The sequence below is a fragment of the Ceratotherium simum genome, chromosome 33, assembly GCF_057802395.1.
Source record: "Ceratotherium simum simum isolate JZ-2026a chromosome 33, ASM5780239v1, whole genome shotgun sequence".
In the NCBI taxonomy this organism is placed as follows: Eukaryota; Metazoa; Chordata; class Mammalia; order Perissodactyla; family Rhinocerotidae; genus Ceratotherium; species Ceratotherium simum.
Genome location: NC_141932.1, coordinates 8,220,993 through 8,244,604, shown reverse-complemented (window position 1 = coordinate 8,244,604; position 23,612 = coordinate 8,220,993). Strand labels below are relative to the sequence as shown.

Genomic DNA, 23,612 nt, shown 5'->3' with positions numbered 1-23,612 from the left:
GCGTATCGGGGCGGGGCCGATAGGGCGGGGCGGGCACAGAGGCGGGTGGGGCTTGGGCGACATAGGGGTGGGGCTGAGCGCGGTGTCTGGAGCTCTCCTCCGCCCCTCAGGTTTCCCTGTGTGTTTGTCTTCCGGCTCAACGTCCTCTAGCCCTCTGCTTCTGGGTTCCTTTGAATCTGTCTGGTGTCCTTTGCAGCCCAACTTCCTAGAGAATTACATGTTTGTTGGCCACTTATGCTGGAAGCCGAGATACTGCCTCTTAACAAATTGAAAAGGAATTTCGTGAAAGCTTTTTTTTTTTTTTTTGAGGAAGATCAGCCTTGTGCTAACAACTGCCAATCCTCCTCTTTTTGCTGAGGAAGACTGGCCCTGAGCTAACATCCATGCCCATCTTCCTCCACTTTATGTGGGATGCTGCCACAGCATGGCCTGACAAGCGGTGCCCTCTGTGCGCACCACCAATCAGAACCAGCGAACCCAGGCCGCCACAGCGGAGCGTGTGCACTTAACCGTTTGTGCCACCAGGCTGGCCCTCCTGAAAGCGTTTTGACCAGTGGTTGCATCCGCCTGTCCTGTGAGGGAGGCGGCTGGGGCGCTGGGCCCTGTGGGGGCGGGGCGGGAGGCTGTGGGGGGCAGTGGGATCCAGGAACATCTCAGACCGGGACAGTTACAACTTCTTTAAGCAATAATAATTGAGTAGAACATCTACACACAGACCATGGTTGTTCCTTCTTAGGGCATCACCTCAGAGGCACAGGCTATGAGTATTTTCTATCATTGGTGAGGCTAGGACAGGCACCAGGCACAGGTGTCTCAGGGGCAGGACTGGCTCATTTGGGTATCTGCACAGAGGCTGTCAGGCCACGTCTCCTCCTGTTGGTGGCTTGATCTAAGGACTCTGGATGTCTTTGTGGAAGGTTTGTCCTGAAATCCATGTGTTTTTCTCCTGGAAAGATGCCCCTCTCCCAGGCAACACTCAAGTCTGCACACAGGCATCTGCCTAGCTGTGCTGCTCACATAATCAAACTCTGCAACACAGAACGCCTCCAACAGTGCCTGTGCTATTACAGGTCCACTCTCTCCAGACCTGTACATATACCCAAAGTTCTCATGTCACATTCTGGCTCCTCCCAGCCTAGATCAGCAGTGCCAACCTGGTTTCTCCATCAACATGGGTCCTTGAACCACTTGCCCAGAATCCTCTTGCTACCCAAGCCTAGATTTCAGCCTTACCTGGAACCAGGATCCACAGAACAAATCTGTCCTCCTGCTACATGGGCTATTTTCAGGATGAGTCCTTGATCACCCTCAATTCCCTCTCTTCCTTTCAGGAGAAACCCTCAGGCATGCATGCACACAGAGTTTCTGGAACATCATCTAATATACCTGAATGCAGGGCCTCCTAAAATCTAGATGTCCTCAAGGGCAGCAACAGGGTCTGGGATGGTACTCTGAATAGAAATGAATAAGAAAAGGCCCCAGCAGAACTCACTCCAAAACCAGCCCTCCAGATGACACTAGGACTCCCATCTCATGTAGGCAGTCTGACATGTAACTGTGAACACAGATCACAGCTGCACCCAGAATCTGCACCTGCGTTACTCTTCCTTTTTGGATTCTAGAGGCTCTAAAGGAGCATAGTCATCCCACATTTCCTCAAAGGTAACCACCCAACTGTACAATCCACAGCTATAACCCTATGTCTCATCCCATTGGGAGTCCTTAGGCCTGTAACTGCTGTAGATTAAGCAAGAGGCTGTCTTATCTGCATCCAGATTCACATGTGCAGGAAGGCACTCATGCCCAAACTTGCTGGCTCTGACATCTCTCCCATCTATCATCACTAAATGCTCACGCTTGCACAGCGGATGCCTACGAATGCCCCTCTTCTCCTAGAGTCTGCACCTGCAAGTGCAAAGCCTGCATCTTCTTTTGGGGTCCTCAGATCTTCGCTATAAAAGCCCTCTTGCTCTCCACAGGGATCATCTCTCTAGGATCCATTCCTTCTCCATAAATAAGTTAAATGCAAGGAACCAACAGTATTTCTGTTGAGATGTGAAGGTAGTGTGTAAGGGGATCAGGTGTGCTGTGCTCGCTCTCTCTAGCTTAGTACTGCTGAAAGACAGATGGGGAGTTATTGAAACAGGGCTCTGGGGAGAGAAGCATCAGCACCACCCGGGATTGTGTTAAAAATGCAAATTCATGCACCAGACCTCAGAGAGAAGGCTGTTGTATTTCTGGAATCCTACAGAACAGGATGATAGAACTACCAGGCTGCAAACATGTGTTATTCATCAAGTGAAGGGAAATATGACTTTGAAGGTGATTCTGAGAATGCCAGAGCTGCCACTGCTTTATCGGCCAGGCTTTGGGTACAGAGCTGCTGCCCAGGATGTTAGGGTCATCACTGATGCTCAGGGGGGCCTGGAGGGCAAGGCTGCCACCCCTGTGGGCCCAGAGATCAAACACCAGCCAAAGAGGACAATCGCTGAGCCTTAAAATGTAATGGAATTTGCCCTGTAGATTTAGACTTGCTGAGCAACCATGACTTCTTTCTTCTTTCCAATTTCTCATTTTTGGAAGGGGAATCTCTATCCTAAGCCTGTCTGACCATTGTATTTAGGAACAGATAACTTTTAGCTTTTACAAGTTCACAGCTGGAGAGGAATTTTGCTTCAGGATGAATCATATATGGAGTCTTACTCATTTGATTTAGATGATTTTTAGATGAGATTTGGGTCTTATAGTTGCTGCTAGAATGAGTTAAGCCTTTTGGGCTTTTATGATTGGTGCAAATGTATTTTGCATGTGATAAGGACATGAATTTTGGGGATCCAGAAGGCTAAGTACTATGGGATGAATTGTGCCCCTGACAAATTCATATATATAGAAGCCTTAAGCCCTGGTATTTCAGAATGTGACTGTATTTGGTGATTGAGTTAAAATTATGCTAATAGGGTGAGTCTTAATCCAATGTGACTGGTGTTTTTATAATCAGCAGAAATTTGGACACACAGAAGCATACCAGACCTGTGTGGGCACAGAGGAAAGACCATGAAGGACATAGCAAGAAGGTGGCAATCTGCAAGCCAAGGAGAGAGACCAGAAGAAACCAAATCTGTCCACACCTTGATCTTGGACTTGTAGCTACCAGAAATGTAAGAAAATAAATTCTGGTGTTTAATCCACCCAGTCTGTGATATTTTGTTTGTAGCAGTTCTAGCAAACTAATACAAAACGTAAGGATCTGATTGTTCAATCCTGGGACCTCCAAGGATTACCCTTAATCTCTCCTTTCTATGGGGTCCCAGGTCCCCAGGCTCTGAAGATGTCAGCTTTGGGAGCCTGACGCTTCAGATAGCCAAGTCCTTGGAGGGAGGTCATAGGAAGAAAGCAGAACCTGGGACACTTCTATCATACAGTCTGCCCATCCATGGGATAACAGGACAACAGATTCAGCAAAGGGGTTTCTCCGCTAGGGGACTGTGTAGACGTAGTGGGAGGACTATTGGTTGATTTTGGAAGCAGAACTTTCTGGTCCAGTCTTTGGACACATTGTTAACTTTCCTAATTCTCAGAATCTTCTAGTTAGATGGCATGTTGCCTGCATTTCTCACAGGAATATTGTGAGTCCCATGGGTGATTCTGCCTGTGAAAGCACTTCGTAAATATAAAGCACTGCACATATGTGAGCCTTTGTACTTTACTCAGAACTTTGGCCTTGTATCCTCGTTCCTAATGATCTCAGAATCTAAAATTACTAGTCTCTACCCAAAAAGGGGATTTTTCTCACCCTCCTATAAAATTACTCTGCTTCTATTTTTTCCCACATGTAAAGCAGGTTCCTATTTGCTGTAGGGAGAGTGTCTTGTGACTGCGTCTTAATTTATAAAGGCAACTGAGTGACAAAACAAAGAACCTAATACCACTGAAAGATAATTTTTAAAGATTTTTTTATTTATTCAGTTTTTCCCCCCAAAGCCCCAGTAGACAGTTGTATGTCATAGGTTCACATCCTTCTAGTTGCTGTACGTGGGACTCGGCCTCACGTTGGACGGAGAAGTGGTGCCTCGGGGCGCGCCCAGGATCCGAACCCGGGCCGCCAGCATCAGAGCGCACGCACTTAACCGCTAAGCCACGGAGCCGGCCCTGAAAGATAATTTTTATTACTTACATTTCCTGAGAAGAAGGGTCACACCAGACCATGCGGGGACACAGGGAAAGTATCATATTTTGGTCAAGAGGCAGAAGCAGGAGAGAGGGCAAAGCCTAGGCCAGAGCCTTTATTGGGGTTTCCTGGGGAAACTCAGGACAGGACAAACAGCTTACAATTGACTAGTATGAATAATTCCCATGCGCCTTGGTGCATGTAGTGATTTGGAAACGAAGCCAAAATGTCTCCTAAGTATGCCTGTATATGAAATTTCTAGTTTATCTATCAAAAAAAATTACCTTTGTGCATATTCATTTTTAAGAAACTCATGAACATTAAATTTTGAAATCATTTCCCACAGTACACCAGGCAACAAAAAATATTATTTTTATCCTTATTTCTGAAATTTTCTTTTATTTCCTATTATTTCTCATATGCTAACTATATTTCTATTTTCAAATCACGTAAAGGTGCAAGCCATGCATCTTATTTCAGCACACGAAGAAAGGCATGTACAAATATAATCATATGTTGTATATTTATGAATAGAGAGGCAGGTTTTAGTGAGGGAGAACCTGAAATTGCAGTACCATGGTATTTTCTTTATAGCCACAGAAATAACTTGAAATAGATCAAGGAGTGAATAACTCATAAGCAAATTACAAATATATATTTCCAAAATTTTAAGTTGTTTGAATCTAACATGGAAGGAAATTGTTCCAGATGCCATTCAACTAGAGAACCTAAGGATGTAGCCTTAGTGTTCATCATGAAGCACTCCAATGAGGTGGCATATGCTTGGGTCAATAGAAGGCACATGATTCATTCAGGGTTACAAAACAGATTACAGTTTATTTATTTAGATGTGAGAAGCACAGTACATGCTAAATAAAGGGGTATGAAAATGCAATTTCAATGGCCAAATTTGCATCCTTCACAAGCACACTCTGCTCTGCTTCTTTTGATTGACCTCTCCTCCATAACACTCTGTTCAGTTTCCAAAAAAAAAAGACTAATTTTCATTAATCTCTGATATAGAACATTACCTTTTAAAAGAGATGGAGACCACTGTTCCCCTTCCATTTTTTCTACCACATATGCCATCCCTACTAACCCATTATTCTACTGAAGTGAAAATATCATTTTCGAATATTATGGCGTACTCTTTTTCAGGATCACCTGGTATAGCAATCTTTCTTATAATCATCAATAGATGCCCACAATCATACAACAAATCTAAAGAGGCTGTGACCACAGAAAACAAGGTAACTTAGATAATATTTTACATCTATTCTCTGCCACTTCCCATGCTCCCAAATTTGCATAATATTGTACTTTAAAATCAGTATACTAGTTTTCCCAGGTTCCATGGATATGAATAAACCCTCCAAATGAAGCTCCTTTCATTTTACTGATCCCTTCCCTGAGACCATCATGGTGAAAAATGAAACGCGTGTAATGAAAATATAAACAGGCTTCAAACTTCAGGTTGTAAGTCATCAATAATAACGTAGCCTTTTCAAGAAACCTCAAATCACTGAATAAAAATATTTTTATAAACTGAAATATAGACCTTTCCAGTGATGTCCTTGCTTCATTGACACACATCATCTCATGAGTTTTAATTTTAACTTTTAACCCTCCATGGAATTTAACCTCTGAGGTTGGTTCATCATGAACTGTAAAGGAATTAGTTCCCTCTAGTATGAATTTCGTTATGTGTATTCCATTGAGAGAACTGGTTAAACTATCCCCTTCATTCCATTTGAAATGTGTCTCTTCAATATGAATTATTTGGTGCATACCAAATGGTCATTGCTTAAGGGTCTTGACACATTTGTACGGTTTCCATTTTATATGAATTCTTTCATGACCATAAAGTTGCACATATTTGATAAAGCTGATCACACTCACTACATTTATAAGACTTCTCTCTAGTAAGAATTCTGTTATGTTCCACAAGTCTTAAACTTTGGATATGCCTGCCATACATTACATCTGTGTGTTTCTCTCAAAGATGTATATTCTGATATCAAATGAAGTCTGAGACCTGGTTACCAGCTTGGACATATACGTTACTCTTACATGGTTTCTTTCCACAGCGGCGTCTCCGATGTTGAGTAAGGCTTGAACACTTGTGTAAGTTTTGTTTCAATCCTATTTGTAAGGTTTCTTGCTACTATGAATTCTCTGAGGATTCCGAAAACTTGAGCTTTTGAATAAAAGTAGTGCCACATATATTAGGTGTATAATGTTTCTTTTCAGTATGTATGTTCTGTTGCCTAGGTAAGCTTGCAAATGGGGTAAAGCTCGGACATACTTATTACATTTGTAAGGTTTCTCTCCAGTATGGATTCTCTAATGCTGAAGGCGGCTTGAAAATTGAGTAAAAGATTTGCTACAGTAGGTACATTTCTATGGGTTCTCTCCAGTATGGATTCTCATGCTGAGTAAGGCTTTGCTGCATTCATTACATTTGTAAGGTTTCTCTCCAGTATGAATTCTCTGATGAATTGCAAGGTTCAGCTTTTGACTACAAACCTAGCCAGATTCATTATATTTGTAAAGTTTCTGTGCAGTATGGAGTTTCTTGTGTCGAGTAACTTCTGAAACATCCATAAAGGATTTGCCACATTCAATACATTTTTAAGTTTTGTCTCCAGCATACATTTTCTTATGTCTTTTAAGGCATGAAAATTGGGTAAAAGATTTGTCACACTCATTACATTTGTCAAGTTTCTCTACAGTATGGATTCTTTTATGCTGATAAGTCCTGAACACTAAGCAAAGGCTTTGTCACATCCATTACATTTGTAAGGTTTCTCTCCAGTATGGGTTTTCTGATGTCTTTTAAGGAATACAAAATGGGTAAAAGATTTGCCACACTCATTACATTTGTAAGGTTCCTCTCGTGTGGATTTTCTGATGTCTTTTAAGGCTTAATATAAGGGTAAAAAATTTACCACACTCATTACATTTGTAAGGTTTCTCTCCTGTGTGGATTTTCTGATGTCTTTTAAGGCTTACAGAAAGGGTAAAAGATCTGCCACACTCAGTACATTTGTAAAGTTTCTCTCCAGTATGGATTCTGTTATGCTGAGTCAGTGATGAACGCTGAGCAAAGGCTTTGTCACATTCATCACATTTGTAAGGTTTCTCTCCAGTATGAATTCTCTGATGAATTACAAGATGTGACTTTTGACTACAGACCTTGCCACATTTATTACATTTGTAAGGTTTCTCTCCAGTATGGATTTTCTGATGTCGAGTAAGATGTGAACTGCACCCAAAGGCTTTGCCACACTCATTACACCTGTAAGATTTCTCACCAGTATGAATTTTCTGATGTTGTGTAAGGCTTGAAAATCGGGTAAGAGATTTGCCACACTGATTACATTTGTAAGCTTTCTCTCCAGTATGGGTTTTCTGATGTGTTTTAAGGCATACAAAATCGGTAAAAGATCTGCCACACGTGTTACATTTATAAGGTTTCTCTCCTGTGTGGATATTCTGATGTCTTTTAAGGCTTACAAAAAGGATAAAAGATTTGCCACACTCATTACATTTGTAAGGTTTCTCTCCAGTATGGATTCTCTTATGTCGAGTAAGGCTTGAATGTCTAGAAAAGGCTTTGTCGCATTCATTACACTTGTAAGGTTTCTCCCCAGTATGGATTCTTTTATGTTGAGTAAGCCTTGAGTTTTTAGGAAAGGCTTTGCTGCATTCATTACATTTGTAAGGTTTCTCCCCAGTATCCACTCTCTGATGAGTTGCAAAGTTTGAACTTTGATGAAAGATTTTGCCACCTACATCACATTTATCTGATTTCTCTCCTGTGTGCATTTTCTGATGTCTACTACGGTTCGAGCACTTATTAAAAGCTTTGCCACACTCATTACATTTGTAAGGTCTCTGTCCAGAATGAATTCTATCATGTTTCAAGAGGTATGAGCTTTTGCTAAAAGCCTTCCCACATTTATTACATTTGTAAGATTTTTCTTTAGTGTGTGTTTGCCCATATTGTGCAGGTAACAAAAGATATTTAAAAACCTCCCTATATTTATTACCAATATTTTTGACACTGGGAGGGATTTGTTGAAGTGGTGAAACTGAGGAACCATGGTTGACAGACTTCTCAACTTGACTGCATTCATAAATTTTCTCCTCAGTTTTAAATCTCTGCAGCTCAGCCGGCTGTGCCTGCCAACTTAATCCAGTTCTATTTTTCAAACACATTATATACTCATTTCTAGGATGAGTTATGTCATTTTTCAGTTTTAACAAATCGCCTATAAATGGCTCATCATGCATGAAATATTGGTATGTATTATTTCTTACAGAAACACTCTGCTTTTGAGGAAAATTATTTGTGGATTTATTACGTTCATCTATCCTATGAGTGAGCTTTTCTTTATGGATTAAAGGCACTCCTTTGTCATTTCTTGCATCATATCCCCACACACTCCCAAACTCGTGTATATTTTCCAAGACTTCTTTGAGGTCAAAATCCTTGATGCCATGGCTTTCATTTCTTTCCAATATCAGCAGATGGTAGAATTTTCTTTCATTAATGTCCTCTCTTGGTGATAATTCCTTTATTGCAAATCCAGCAGAAAGGCTTCCTATTAAATACAATTTAATTGGAAGAGAAATATTTTATATTAAATTAATTATACAAAAAATAATCCCTATAATGAACAAAGTTGTTAAATTTCTGAATCTCTGTCTTCAAGCACCATTGTAATGTACATATTTCTAAATTTTTAGTGTTACAATTTTTCCATATTAGTATTTTTCTCTCCCCTTTGATAATAAATTTTCAAAACACACCGTATGTACTATAAATATTTTCAGGCCATATAACTGGATAATTAAATGACACTCAACAGTTAGGTAAATTGATGTACATATTGGCTAGTATATAACCATAGGCATGAAATCATAATGGAAATTTGAGGTTGTCGTCCATAGTTCTCAATCTTTATGATAAGCTGTGTTGATATGATGCAAGAAAAATTACCAAAATATCTATAAAACAATAATAAAACATTTTTGTAACCCATGATAAATTAGGTAAGTTAATAATTAACCACAATTATAAAAAATAATAGTCTCTGAAATTCTAAACAATTCTTCCTAAGGAACTAAGGAGAGATTTACATTCAAGGATGACCACACAATAGTAAAAAAGAACAATATCTTGTAAATCATAAATTTGAACTAGTTTCAAATAAACACAGATTATCATAAAGATTAAAAGTAAAGGGGACAGCCCCATGGCCTAGTGCTTAAGTTCAGTGTGCTCTGCTTTTGTGGCCTGAGTTCTGTTCCTGGCCGTGGACCTATATCACTCATCAGTGGCAAACCTGTGGTGGTGAGAAAAATACAAAATAGAGGGAGATTGGCACAGATGTTAGCTCAGGATGAATCTTCCCCAAGCCAAAAAAGATAAAGAAAAAGAGAAAGATTGGTGACTGATGTTAGCTTAGGGCCAATCTTCCTTAGAAAAAAAAAAAAAAAGAGAAAACCAGAAAAAAGAAAAAAAAATTATGGAAGACTGTCAGAAATCTCAAATATGATTTCATGCCTACAGTTATATAATAGCTAGTACACAGAACAACTCTCTATGAAGTCTCATTTAATTATTGAGTTAGAGGTTCAAAAAATGCGGATAGTATATAGGACATGGTTTGAAAATTTATGATGTACAGTGAAAGAATACAATATAGAAAACAATTACAAAAAGAAAACATACAAGATATAATGCAAAGCATGTAGCATGGGGAGGTGTGGGTCCTGTGGAAACTGGGGTGCCTAGGTGCTAAAAATTAATATACACAAAGCCAGCAGTGTCATTTATTTGGATCAATACAAAATCTGAGAAAAGGCCAGGACTGGGATTTAGAAAAAGAGGAATTCTTTCAGCAAGAGGCATAATACTCATTCCGTAGGAACTATACTATGGGGATGAAGACAACAAGGAAGATAAAAAGGGAGACAGTGTGGTGTTAAGGGAAGAATGCAAATTTACATCTATTCTAATATTTGCTCTAAAAGTGATCCAACTGAATATGCCATAAATTCCATTTTTAGGTATATACTCGAGAGTCATATATACATTCCAGAAAACATGTACAAGAATGTTCTTAGTAGGATCCCAAAAGCAAAAACATGGAAAAGACTACCAAGAGAAGAATGGATGAATTCACTCTGTACAAACACATATCCATGCGATAAAACCCTCGCAAGGGTCCAGCAATAGAGGGTGATGATGGGTGCTGGATAATGATCACTGACTGGGGGTACAGAGGTTGTATGGTGGAAACAAATTAGCGGGAGGTTATTGTCAAGGTTTCATTCTTTGGAGATGTGATTATATTTGGTAAAACATAACTCATGAACTATATTATATAGATTTAAAAATAGAAATTTATCAGTTTTGACACATTGAGTTTGTTAGTCCAAGTGTCCTTGTATGTTATTTAAAATAACAGACTCTCCTTTGCTTTAAAACTTCAATTATTTGAAATCATTTCTTTCAATCTTTTGACATTACAATCCCAAAGACATATGAGATAGTACATGGGAAATGCTCTTAGTGGACATACAGTTATTATCCTTATGAATTTATAGAAATTAATATAGACTAATCTAAAAGTAATCAGTTCTAACTTCACAAACATCAGAAAGCAGTACCCCTAAATAACCTAGAGCAAAGAATTGCTGGCAAGGAAAAAGGGTGTTAGTTGCAGCATTTAAGTGTAGGAAAAATTTTTGGCAGTACCATGGTGATCCACGGCAGAGAGCTATGTACAGAGATGTGCTAAGCAAAATAAGTGTCCAATAATACTCAGAACAAAAGGACAGCAATGGAATGTGTGTCAATAAGGACCAGGTACTTATTATAGAATTCAGCTGAAAGGGAAGACAGGGAACAAAACAAGCTTCATGGCTTAATTGAAATATGTACTTTCAAGAACGTAAATTGTCTGGGCAACAGGAATCTCAAAAGCAGTAGTAATGAGGGAATAATGGAGTGTAAAAAAATGCCTATTTTCTCTTACATAAAAGAGGATATTTAAATATTAGTCTAGTATACGAAGATGTGCATGACAAATCAAGATAGAATAATTAATAGAATAAACAATTTATAGCAAAATAATAAAAAATCAGTGAATTAAAATCAAATCCAAGTATTTTTCAGAAAACTACATATACTATGGAAAAAGCAATGTATCTTACCTAAAAAAAAAAAAAAACAGAAAACCACATGAATGGTATTTCTGTAGCTAAGTAACGTAATAAAAAATGTTTTCAACATATTAAAAATTCTCAGTTTCAAAAATGCAATAAATTTGAGGAAAGTGTGTAAAAACAATGAGATACCACTACAAACATGAGAATTGACAAAATCTAGAACATTGACAACATCAAATACTGTCAAGGATCTGGAGAAAGAAGAACTTTCATTCACTGCTGATGGGGATGCAAAATGGTACCCCAACATTGGAAGATACTTTGTCTTTTGTGACAAAACTGAATGTAGTTTAACAACATGATGTAGCAATCATGCTCCTGGGTATTTACCCAAGTGATTTGAAAAGTTATTTCCAATAAAAACATGCACATAAACGTTTATAGCAGCTTCGCCCATAACTGCCATAACTTGGATGCAACCAAGATGTTCTTTTGAAGGTGTATAGAGAAATAAACTGAGGCGCATCCAGATAATGGAAGCATCATCCAGCACTAAAAAGAAATGAGCTATCAAGCCATGAAGAGACATGGATGAAACTGAAATGCATATAACCAAGTGAAAGAAGAAAATCTGAAAGGGCTATATACAGTTTGATTCTAACTATATGATATTCTTGAAAAGGCATACGAAGATAGTAAAGAGATCAGTGGTTGCAAGGGTTAAGAGGGAGGGAGAGATGAACAGGCAGAGAACAGAGGATTTTTAGGGCAATGAAACTAGTCTGTAAGATACTATTATGGTAGTTATGTGTCATTAAATGTTGGTCCAACCCAGAGAATGTACAACATCAAGAGTGAACTCTAAGGTAAAGACGGACTTTGGGTGATAATGAGGTGTCAGTGCAGGTTCATCAATGGTAACAAATGTAGCACACTGGTGTGGGATGTTGATACTGGGGAGGGTCTGCATGTGTAGGGGTAGGAAATATATGGGAAATCTCTGTACCATTTGCTCTATTTTTCTGTGAAACTAAAACTGTTCAAAAAAATTGTCTACAACAAAGGTGTCTCTTAACACTACTAGGCACTAAGTAATATGAAACAAGTAAACATAATAACTAAGACTATCTCTTCAAAAAATTGTGGAGATTATACAGGTCTAATAATGAGTCATAACCACTCAAGAAAGAAATCACATGATGTATATAAAACAATATTCATTCCTTGACCCCGCAACCCCAAATTGCAGGAAAAAAAAAGAACACTAAGGGTATCATCAACAATATCGAGCTGATGAAATAAATAGAAAACAACGTCATTTATAACAATGAAATTTGCAAGATGAAAGTGTGACTTAAAACAAATTACAGTAGACTTAAAAAGTATAGGCATCATTTCACTTGATAAACTCCTTCAATAAATGTGTCAAAAGCATAGTTGTTGAAGGTGAATGAAAAAGAGGAGACACAGGGGAGACACGGGATACACAATGTGGCATGAACAGCAGTTTACTCAACAGTCTCACAGAAATTAGGTTGTGAACTTGGACGGTGTTCTCCTTAGGTTAAGTTCCTACACCTTTTATTTATTGCCCGCTCAAAGGAGATGATCGTATTATATCTCAACAACATTGTCATAGTGCCCTTAGGAGACACTGTTCAAGTCCTCAAAAACCTGGACAATTGGAATCACTTTTCAGTCAGGCTCTCCTAATACTTTCCACCTCAGGATCCTGGGACATGCTGACTACTACACACTGGCTTCCAGAGGCACTTCTGTAAGGAGCAGGATGATGTTCTAACATTATTTATTAATCAGTATTCTCCTTCAAGAATTTTCTATTACCCAGTAAACAACCTCCATGGGAGAGTCCATCAAAAGTTGTTCCTCACCTAAAGATGAGTTATCTCAAAAGAAAAAGAGGATGAAACTTCAGACCCTTGGAATGTGTATTTCAAAAGTAAGTTTCAGAGGCAAAATTTAGGAAAATAAGAAATCAGGAAGACCAAGTTCTTTCTATGTTCCCTGGCAGACAGAGCAGGAAGAGGGAGAAAAATATAAGGTATGGGAGTAAAATAAGAGAGTCGGATATTGGGAGGTTCTTGAGAAGGGCCCGCGCACTGTGCCTACGGGCTGTGGGGTGAGCACCTGAAAGACTGAGATATACTCCCATGTAGCAACGGGGACCAAAGAGAGAATCTCAGTGTCTAGTCTTTATATTACTTCTCAGCGACAATCTCAAATCACTTTCCTCTTTACACACATGTGGCAAAAACAGAACTGAAGAGATGGCTGAGGGGCCTGAACAGGCAGAAAGGGCCTGACACAGCCCAGGGAGTTTCATGGCACCCCACAGACAATGGAAGAGCAGCTATTTTCTTGTCCATCTCCTGGTAAGTTCTACCAAGGACATGAAATGTGAATGAAAACTGAAGAGGTCCTGAGGTCAGGACTACAGAGGCCTCAGCGATCTCTATGGACTGAGAACCAAGAGAGATGAAGGGGAAAGAAGACTCCATGGAGACAGCCATCTTGGTCTCCCTCAAATCAAGGGGCCAAAGTGGTGACAGGAGCCAGATGATAGAGTATTGCGTGTCATGATAAAGCTTTCGCTGCCTCTGCGTGAGCTGGAGCATCATGGTAGAGTGCGAGTTTAAACATTTACACATTTCAATAGCAGTGGTAAGTGTGTGTAGTTGGTGGGGGGCAATGTCTTTTGAGAGCTCATAAGCAATGAACCTTTATTTTCCCACAGATCACTCCCCATTGAGGAGAGTTTCTCAAACAATATTTAACAGGGCAGCTTACTCTGAGCCCATCTATCTGAGCTCATACTTGTGTTCACATCTCCATACATTCCAAACCATCTGTATTTTTTCCTACCTTCCCTTCACTCTCCACATTCCAGGGCTGTTTCCCTTGTTCAAAAATGGAGATAATATTCTACTCAAGAGAGATTTCCACTTACAAAGAAAAATGGAACATGATATGCTATGTTTCTCCAGAACACATTCTCAGCTCTTTGTTAAGCTGAGAGAACGTTACAGATGGGTCTAGAAAAATATTTCAAAAATCAGCCAACTGACTGCCTCCTGAAAGCTAAGAGGTCATTTTAAGTATGCAGGCATCTGGGGCTGGCACGGTCACATAGTGGTTAAGTTCGGCGCACTCCACTTAGGCGGGCCAGGTTCACGGGCCCACATCCCAGGCGCAGACCTACACCACTCGTCAGCATGTCCCAGTGAACCACATGCCAAAAAGGGGAAGATTGGCACAGATGTTAACTCACGGCTAATCTTCCTCAAGCAAAAAAAAAAAAAGAGGAAGATTGGCAACAGATGTTAGCTGAGGGTGACTCTTCCACAGCAATAAAAAGTATGCAGACATCCAGCTCTACCCCAAGAACTACTGCCTCAAAAGCACAAAAGTAAAACCACAAAGTCAGATATTTTTACAACTTTGCCATAAGGTTCTCTGACTACTACTGTTCTGCAACCACCACTAATCAGGCACAATATGTGCAGAACTTCTGAAGAAAGGGGAAGTTAGAGTCCATGGGCCACACTAGAAAGCCTTTCCCTTCTGAACCAAAACAACTTCAATCACTCTCTTAAGATTCGGGATTTGGAACTCAGACAAGTATGGTAGGGACTCCCAAGACACTCACAAGGGAGAATGCAAAGATATACAAAAGTAGTTACCAACTTCAGAAGGGAAGTTATCCTCACCCAGGGAGAGCAGGTTCCTGTAGTTCTCCAACATCACGTCCCTGTACAACGCCCTCTGAGCAGGGTCCAGGCATTCCCACTCCTCCCGAGAGAATTCTATGGCCACATCTCTAAAGGTCAACCGACCCTGAAAGGAAAGCACATTTCACCATGTCAACAAGGACAGAGTTCTTATTTTGACACAAATGAGACAAGCAGACATGTGTAAGGATTGACTCCGCTGGAGTCAGTCTTCTCACTCATGATGTAAGAAAATTTAGAGCAAATTATAGTGCTCTAATTTTCTCTTAAATGAGGTGAAATCCACATAACAAAGTTAGCCATTTCAAACTACAATTCAGTGGCATTTACTACATTCACAATGTTGTACAAACATCACTTCTATCTAGTTCAAAAACATCTTTCTCATCCCAAAGGAAATCCATTACCCACTAAGCAGTTGCTTCCCACTCCCCTCTCTCCCCAGTCCCTGGTAAACACTAATATTCTTTCTGTCTCTATGGATTTACCTATTTTAGATATTTTCATATCACTGGAATGGTGGGAAATGTGTGACCATTAGTATCTGGCTTATTTCACATAGAATAATAGTTTTGCTTCATTCATGGTGTAGTATGTATCAGGACTACATTCCTTTTTTATGGCTCAATAATTTCATTGTATGACTATAGCATGTTTTATTTATTCACTCATCCTTTCATGGACATTTGAGTTGTCACCACATTCTGGCTAATGTTAATTGTGCTGCTATGAACACATGTTTGAATATCTGTTTTCAAATCTTTTGCCTATGTACCTAGAAGTGGAATTACCGGTTACACGGTTTAATTTTTTAAGGAGATGCTACACTGTATTCCACAACAGTGAGACCGTTTTCCAGCAATGTATCAGGATTCTAATTTCTCCACATCTTTACCAACAGTTGCCATTTTGTGTTTTAGTGTATTCATCCTACTGTGTGACATGATATCTCATTGTGGTTTCAATTTTGCATTTTCCTGATGACATTTTATTGACCATCTCTTCACGTGCTTGTTGGCCATTGTATATCCTTTATGGAGAAACGTCTATTAAATTTGTTTGACCATTTTTTTAATTGAGCTCTTTGAATTTTGGTTGAGTTGTCGGAGTTCTTCATATATTCTGGATACTAGACCCAGACAAGATCTGTGATTTGGAAACATTTTCTCCCATTTGGTAGACTGTGTTTCACTTATGTGATAGTGCCCTTCAATGCACATATTTTTTAATTTTGCTGGAGACCAATTTATCTATTTTGTCTTTCTCTCTTTGCTTTTGGTGTCATATCTAAAAGTCCATTGCCAAATCCAAGGTCATCAAGATTTATCCCTACATTTTCATCAGCGTTTTATAGCTTTAGGTGTTATATTTAGGCTTCGGTGGATTTTGAATTAATTTTTTTATAAGGAAAGGGAGAGGTTCCATTTCATTCTCTTTCATGTGGATATGCAGTTATCTCCATGCCTCTTAAGAGACTATTCCTTTCTCACTGAAAGTTTTTGGCACCCTTGTGAAAAGGAACTGATTACAGACGTGAGTGCTTATTTTTGGACTCTCAGCTCTATTGCTCTGACTTATATTTCTATCCTCATGCTGGAACCACAGTTATGATTTCTTTAGGTTTGTAGTAAAGTTTGACACTGGGAATTTTAGTCCCCCAACTATGTTCATTTTAAATATTATTTTGCTTATTTGGGGTCCTTACCAATTCAATGTGAATTTTAAATTTGGGTTTCCTATTTGTGCAAAAAAGGCTGTTGGGATTTTGGTGGGGATTCCACTGAATCTTGCTAGTACTTTGAAGAGTACTGTCAGCTAAATAACACTAAGTCAACATTTTAGGTAGGACCCTTCAGAGACAGAGAAGATTAGCAAGTCCAACATATGGCAATTTAGGAAGGAGAGGACAGAACAATCCACTAAGAATATGACTTTTACCTTGGAAAGAGCCATTCCGCCTTTCTTTCCTCTTCGTCTGGGATTCCCAGGTTAGATTATTCTGTATGACAAAAATACGTTGTTCTATGCTTAGAATCACCACACCCCCTTCCTCTGCCACAAGTATACACATAGGGAGAACCTCAATACAGGGGACAGATGGCCCTTTGCTGCCCACTGTAACAGGAGGGATGCAGGGAAAGTAAACTCCAGACAGAGACCAATATATGAGTTTTTCACTCATTTCTCCAGAAAGCCCGACCCTCCTACTGAAACTCACACACACTGCTGCAACTGCATTCTCCTTTGTCCACTTAACATGAAGTGTAAGGAAACTGTGTTATCAAAATCTTGGCCCCTCCCTGGGCAGCCCACATCCAATGAGTGGTTGATGCAGGATATGGAAGTCTGTGCCTTCCTTCAGTTTGGACAAACTCTGAAAGGCTACCCAACTCCAGAGCTCCCTACTGTAGCAATATTTAGTTTAGATTTTTTTCCTGAGGGTGATGGCAAACCATCACAGGCCTTATTGTCAGATGACATAATCAAACTAAACATTTACCCATAAAACACAGAGAGGGGGAGAGTGAAGCTGAAGGAGAGGCATGCCTCTGTCTCTGCCTCTTCCTTAGCGATTTTCTTTATTTTTGTAGGACTGGGACACATTGCAAATAATAACTGGGCACCCTGTCCTAGAAAACTGGCAAATACAGACATACACCAAATTATGAAAATCATTATAGGGATCCCATTAGCTCAGACTCAGAATTCCTGGTCTACTCTATCAACTCCATGTTACAGGTGGGTGCAGTGAGGCTCAGAGGGGGAGGAAGTCTACCAAGTTACCTTGAAGAGGTCTGAGTTCAGTCAGCAGAACGGGGTGTAAGTGGTGGCCTGGACAGGGCAATAGAAAGGGTCTGCTCTAATTCCAGATTACATTTCACATTCCTAAGCAAGACAAGATTCTCTTTCATGGGTTTAATCAGATTCAAGCATTTAATTTCTCTTTTCCAGAAAAGTATTTTAAAAATGAAGTTAAAATAGTTACTAGTCTTGGAAAACATGAAGGAGGGTCACTTGGAGATGGGCTCTGAGCAATCCGTTCATCATGGACACACAGACTCTATTGGAACAAAGTTCCACATATATCTAGCCCATCCTTCAACATCTGTACCAAAAGGACACAGGGGACTTGAGGGGAACATCCACAAAGTTGGAGACTTCAGGTCAGAAGTCACTAATTTAACAGATCACTTTAGGGAAGATATAAACTGTTGAGTTTTAAACCGTTTAAACTAGGTTTTCAGTGATAAAAGATTACCAACATCCTTACCAAATGCATAATGAAATACTATAGTTATTCACAGACATCAAAGCACAGTTCCAATATATGACAGAGTAGAAGGCATACAAACCACATCCTCTGAACAATAAAATTAAGAGGGAAAATAATTTGGAAATTAAAAAAGTATTTAAGTTAAAACAAGTGTGAGGTACACCAAATTTAGAAAAGAAGGACATGAGCCACAGGTACAGTAAGTCCTCCCCCATTTCTTGAAAGGGAAGAGGGTGACCTGGAATTGACTAAGTCTCTGCCCTCAGGGTGAATAGGGGCTGCAAATGGAATTATCTTCTGGTGCAGTAATTAGAAAAAGTTGATGTCTCATAAACCTGGTTTTGTAACTCTCATTGTCTTCTGCAAAATTTTAGCAGTTCAACAAATATTTAATTAGGTTACAGAGCCACAAGTCAGTACTATTCACAACTTAATATCCCATAGCCAATCAAAATACTCGCCCAGGGTTTGGGTCCCTGGGTTTCTCCACCGCTGTGTTGTGTTCTCTGTATTTGTGTGTCCTTCCATTTGTGTGTCCTTCTGGTTCTCTCTCCTCGTCCATTTCTGTGTTTCTCCCTCTCTGTTTCTCCTTATCCTTTTGGTTCCCTCCCTCTCTATTCCTCCTCCTACACTGTTGGCCCCACTCGATTGCAACCTCTGTCTCAATCCCTGCGTTCTTTCTCTCTAAACTTTCTGGTGGCCTCTAACTCCATATATTTCTGTCTCTTTCTCCCCATCTCTGTTCCCCTCTGCTCTCCCTGGAGGGAGGCGAAGGGCATGTATTCCCTTGCTGAGCCAGGACTTCACCACAGGGTTGGGCGGGGTGAGGGGAGTGGGGCATGAGAAAAAGGTTGAGCAGGAAAACAACGGGGTGGTCAGTGTCTACGCAGACCCAAGGCAGAAAGGTTGGGCCTGCAGCTGTCTGAGATTTTAATGGGAAATGGACGCAGACTCCCAGACCCAACTGAGCTGCATGGCTCGGGACGTCTATGGCAAAGCCCCTGTGGGAAGTGAAAGGCACGAACTCACAGCGAGAGTGAGGAGGGGGTTCAGATGTTTTAACTTAGGGGGAGACCCCGAAACCTGGGCATGGAGGATGCGGGCCTGAGGATCCAGAAGCGCAGGCGCCAAGCAGAAACAGACTCACTGACCCTAGTGCGCTGGTTGCTCCGTGTGATCAACTTCCGGTCTCCAGGAAACTGCGCAAGCCATGCGTATGGGGGTGGGGCCAACAGGGCGGGGCTGGCATCAGGTGGCTGGTGGCGGGGTGTCTGAGGCTCTCCTCCGCCCCAGAAGGTTTCCCTGTGTGTTTGTCCTCCCCCCTCCAATAAGCCCTAGCCCTCTGCTTTCGGGTTCCTTTGAATCTGGTGTCCTTTGCAGCCCGGCTTCCTACAGAATTAGATGTGTGTCCACCACTCATCCTGGAAGCTGAGATATTTCCTCTTAAGAAATTGACAACGGGAGGCCAGGTCACAAGCAGTTAAGTGCACGTGCTCTGCTGCAGTGACCCTGGGTTCTCCGGTTCAGATCCGGGGCACACACCGATGCACTGCTTGGCAAGCCATGCTGTGGCAGAGCCCCATATAAAGTGGAGGAAGAGGGGCACGTATGTTGGCCCAGGGCCAGTCTTCCTCAGCAAAAAAAAAAAAGAGGAGGACTGGAAGATGTTAGCACAGAGCTGATCTCATCACAAAAAAAAAGAAAGAAAAGAAATTGACAACAAATGACATGAAAGCTTCTTGAGGAGCAGATAGAGATGCCTCTCCTCTGAGGGAGGCAGCTGGAGCACTGGGCCCTGTGGGAGTGCAGCAGTAGGCTGTGGGGGACAGTGGGATCCAGGAACATCTAAGAGATTTTCATTAATTTTGGAAACTGGGACACACTGAAAATTCTAACTGGGCACCGTGTACTAGAAAACTGTCAAATGTAGACATACGCCAAATTGTGAAGGTCATTTCAGGGATCCCATTGGCTCAGACTCAAAATTCCTGGTCTACTCTACCAATCTCCATGTTACAGGTGGAAGCATTGAGGCTCAGAGGGGAGAAAGTTTACCAAGATACCCTGAAGAGGTCTGAGTTCAGTGAGCAGAACAGGGTGTAAGTGGTGACCTGGATAGCGCAGTAGAAAAGGTCTGCTCAAATTCCAGATTACATTTCACATTCCTGAGCAAGAAGAGATTCTGTTTGATGGGTTTAATCAAACCCAAGCATTTAATTCCTCTTTTCCAGAAAAATATTTAAAAAATGAAGTTACAAGTAGTTATTAACATGGGAGATCAAAATTGGCCACCCTGAAATATATCTCTTTACCTTGATTATTTTCTCTGAAAGAAACTTCAACCTTCCCCCAAACTTATGCCTAAAAGTGACAGACTGGGAGGGTTCTTGTTTAGCCCATTCTTTTCAAAGTTCTGTTTACCAAAACATTTACATTTATAAGAGAAATCTCCATTTGTAAAGGTATCTCCCTCTCTGTACTGGGAAGAGGAGGGTATGATCTTATTGCTGGAAACTCTTTTCAGTATGGAAGGAGAGGACTTAAATCTGCATACTTTTATTACTGTGCTTTTCCGGGAATCTCCCATAACTGACTCCTCCCACCTCCAACATCGTCCTTTGTCTTTAGCTGAATATAGTATTTAAGATGAGAACCTCCACCATTTTGTTGAGAAACTCAGTTTCCCTGGTTTCTCCCATGTATACATGTTATTGAACTTGGTATTATTTTCTCCTGCTAACCTGTCTTTTAATTATTTGGCCAGCCATAAGAACCTAAAGGGAAAGGGCGTGCTCTGCTTTATTAGTCTTGGAAAACATGAAAGAGGGTCACTTGGGGATGGGCTCTGAGCAAGCGGTTCATCACCGACACATGGGCTCTACTGGAACAAAGTTCCACATGCATCCAGCCCATCCTTCAATATCTGTACAGAAAGGACACAGGGGACTTGAGGGGAACATCTCCGTAGCTGGACACTTCAGCTCAGAAGTCACTAATTTAACTGATCACTTTAGGTAAGACATAAAATGTTGACTTTTAAACTAACTGGTTAAACTAAGTTTTCGGTGTTAAAAGACTACCAACATCCTTAGCAGATGCATAGTGAAATACTATAGTTATTTACAGACATCAAAGAATAGTTTCAAAATAGAGTAGAAGGCATATAAACCTCATTATCTGAACAATAAAACTAAGAATGAAAATAATTTGGAAATTTAAAAAGTACTTCAGTTAAAACAAGTGTGAGGATACATCAAATTTAGAAAGGAATGACATGAGCCACAGGGACAGAAAGTCCTCCATTTCTTGAAAGGCAAGAGGGTGACCTAGAATTGACTGAGCTGTCTCTGCCCTCAAGGTGGATAGGGGCTGGAAATGGAATTATCTTCCGATGCAATAATTAGAAAATGCAGATGCCTCATAAACCTGGATTTGTAACTCTCATTATGTTCTGCAAAACTTAAACAGTTTCACAAACCTGACATTAATTAGGTTGTAGAGGCACAAATCTGTACTACTTCACAACTTAATAACCCATATCCAATCAACTCAATACTAGCCGGGGTTTTGGACCCTGGCTTTCTCCACTGCTGTGTGTTTTGCTCTCTGTATTTGTCTCTGTGTCCTTCTGGTTCTCTCCTCTCCTTTGTCCATTTCTGTGTTTCTCTGTTTCTCCTCATCCTTTGTTTCCCTCCCTCTCTATTACTCCTCCTACAGAGTGTTGGCCCGACTCTGTCGCAACCTGTTTCAATCCCCGTGTTCTTTCTCCCTAAACTTTCTGGTGGCCTCTAACTCCATATCTTTCTGCCTCTTTCTCCCCATCTCTGTTCTCCTCTGCTCTCCCTGGGGGTGGTGAAGGGCATGTACCCACCTGCTGAGTGAGGACTTGACCACGCGGTTGGGCGGGGGTGGGGGGGGAGGGGAGTGGGGCGTCAGAAAAAGGTTCTGAGCAGGAAAACGACACGGCAGGCAGCTGGCGTCTACGCGGACCTAAAGCAAAAAGGTTGGGTGGCACCTGGCTCAGAGCAATTTTAACGGTAAACGGAAGCAGACTCCCGGACCGCACGACTCGGGACGTCTATGGTGACGCCGCGAAAGGCAAAAGGGACGAACTCACAGCGAGACGGAAGAGCGGGTTCATGGAATTTAACTTAGGGAGCGACCCCGAAACCTGGGTGTGAGGGGCGGGGCCTGAGGACCGGGAAGCGCAGTTACCACCCAGAAACACACACTCACTCACCTCAGCACGCCGGCTGCTCCGCGTGATCCGCTTCCGGCTCCAGGAAACCGCGCATGCGCATGCGTATCGGGGCGGCGCCCACAGGGCGGGGCGGGCACAGAGGCGGGGGGGAGTCGGGCGACGTAGGGCGGGGCTGGGCGCGGCGTCTGGCGCTCTCCTCCGCCCCTCAGGTTTACACGTAGGTTTGTCTTCCTGCCCAACAGCCTCTAGCACTCTGCTTTTGGGTTCCTTTGAAGCTGTCTGTTTTCCTTTGCAGCCGGGCTTCCCACAGTATTACGCGTGTGTCGGCCACTTATCCTGGAAGCCGAGATATTTCCTCTTAACAGAGTGAAAATGAATCTCGTGAAAGCTTTTTGACGCGCGGATGGAGCCGCCTGTCCTGTGAGGAGGCGGCTGGGGCGCTGGGCCCTGTGGGGGCGGGGCGGGAGGCTGTTGGGGGCGGTGGATCCGGGAAGGTCTGAGACCCGGACAGTTACAACTTCTTGAAGCGTAAGGCGGAATCGTCCGTGTAGGTGGAAGAAACTGCAACGTGACATGAAATGCAAACTGTGCCTGCGCGTATTGTGCAATATTATACTAACCTCAGCAAAGGGTAATTTCTCTTTCTGGTCCCCATTCACTCGGGAGGCAGACACACAACCCCGGCTGGGTTCCAGGGAGTTTATGCGGCCAGGCCCTGGGCTGTGGGGATGGAGGGCTGACACGTTGCTTTAAAGGAACAAAATTTTCTTGTATGGATAAAAATTAACTTTCTTTAAGTTTAAATTTTTATGCTAATCCACATCTCTTCAGATGAATTAATAATCCAAATACATTTGAGAGGTCCTGGATAGCATCCTGTATTTTGCTAAAGTCATTAATTACTAAATATAATTGCAATTACAACTTTTTAAATTTTTTATTCAGAATTATTTGGAATATTATTTTAACTTGAAAATTAAATTAGATAAATCAGGTATTTTCACCTTTTTTTTTCTGTCTGAATGTTTTATTTCACAT

The 23,612-nt window shown here is 41.2% G+C and overlaps 1 protein-coding gene across 1 annotated transcript; it reads right to left on the bottom strand.

Annotated features, from left to right (window-relative positions):
* Positions 1 to 6,971: 6,971 nt before the first annotated feature.
* LOC106800042 (uncharacterized) lies at positions 6,972 to 22,588 on the bottom strand. Its single transcript, XM_014794181.2, has 4 exons — positions 22,245 to 22,588; positions 17,038 to 17,098; positions 15,052 to 15,205; positions 6,972 to 8,775 (listed from the first exon to the last, which is right to left on the bottom strand). The coding sequence occupies exons 2-4, from the start codon at positions 17,050 to 17,052 to the stop codon at positions 7,043 to 7,045; spliced, it is 1,902 nt and encodes a 633-aa protein (XP_014649667.2). The 5' UTR covers positions 17,053 to 17,098; positions 22,245 to 22,588; the 3' UTR covers positions 6,972 to 7,042.
* Between the last annotated feature and the right edge of the window lie 1,024 nt (positions 22,589 to 23,612).

What these genes read in the sequence shown, in the direction of transcription:
- LOC106800042 (XM_014794181.2), bottom strand. An exon ending in TAACTTCCCTTCTGAAGTTG is followed by an intron (nt 8,776 to 15,051) that starts GTAACTACTTTT and finishes TGTATTTAATAG; the next exon opens with GAAGCCTTTCTGCTGGATTT.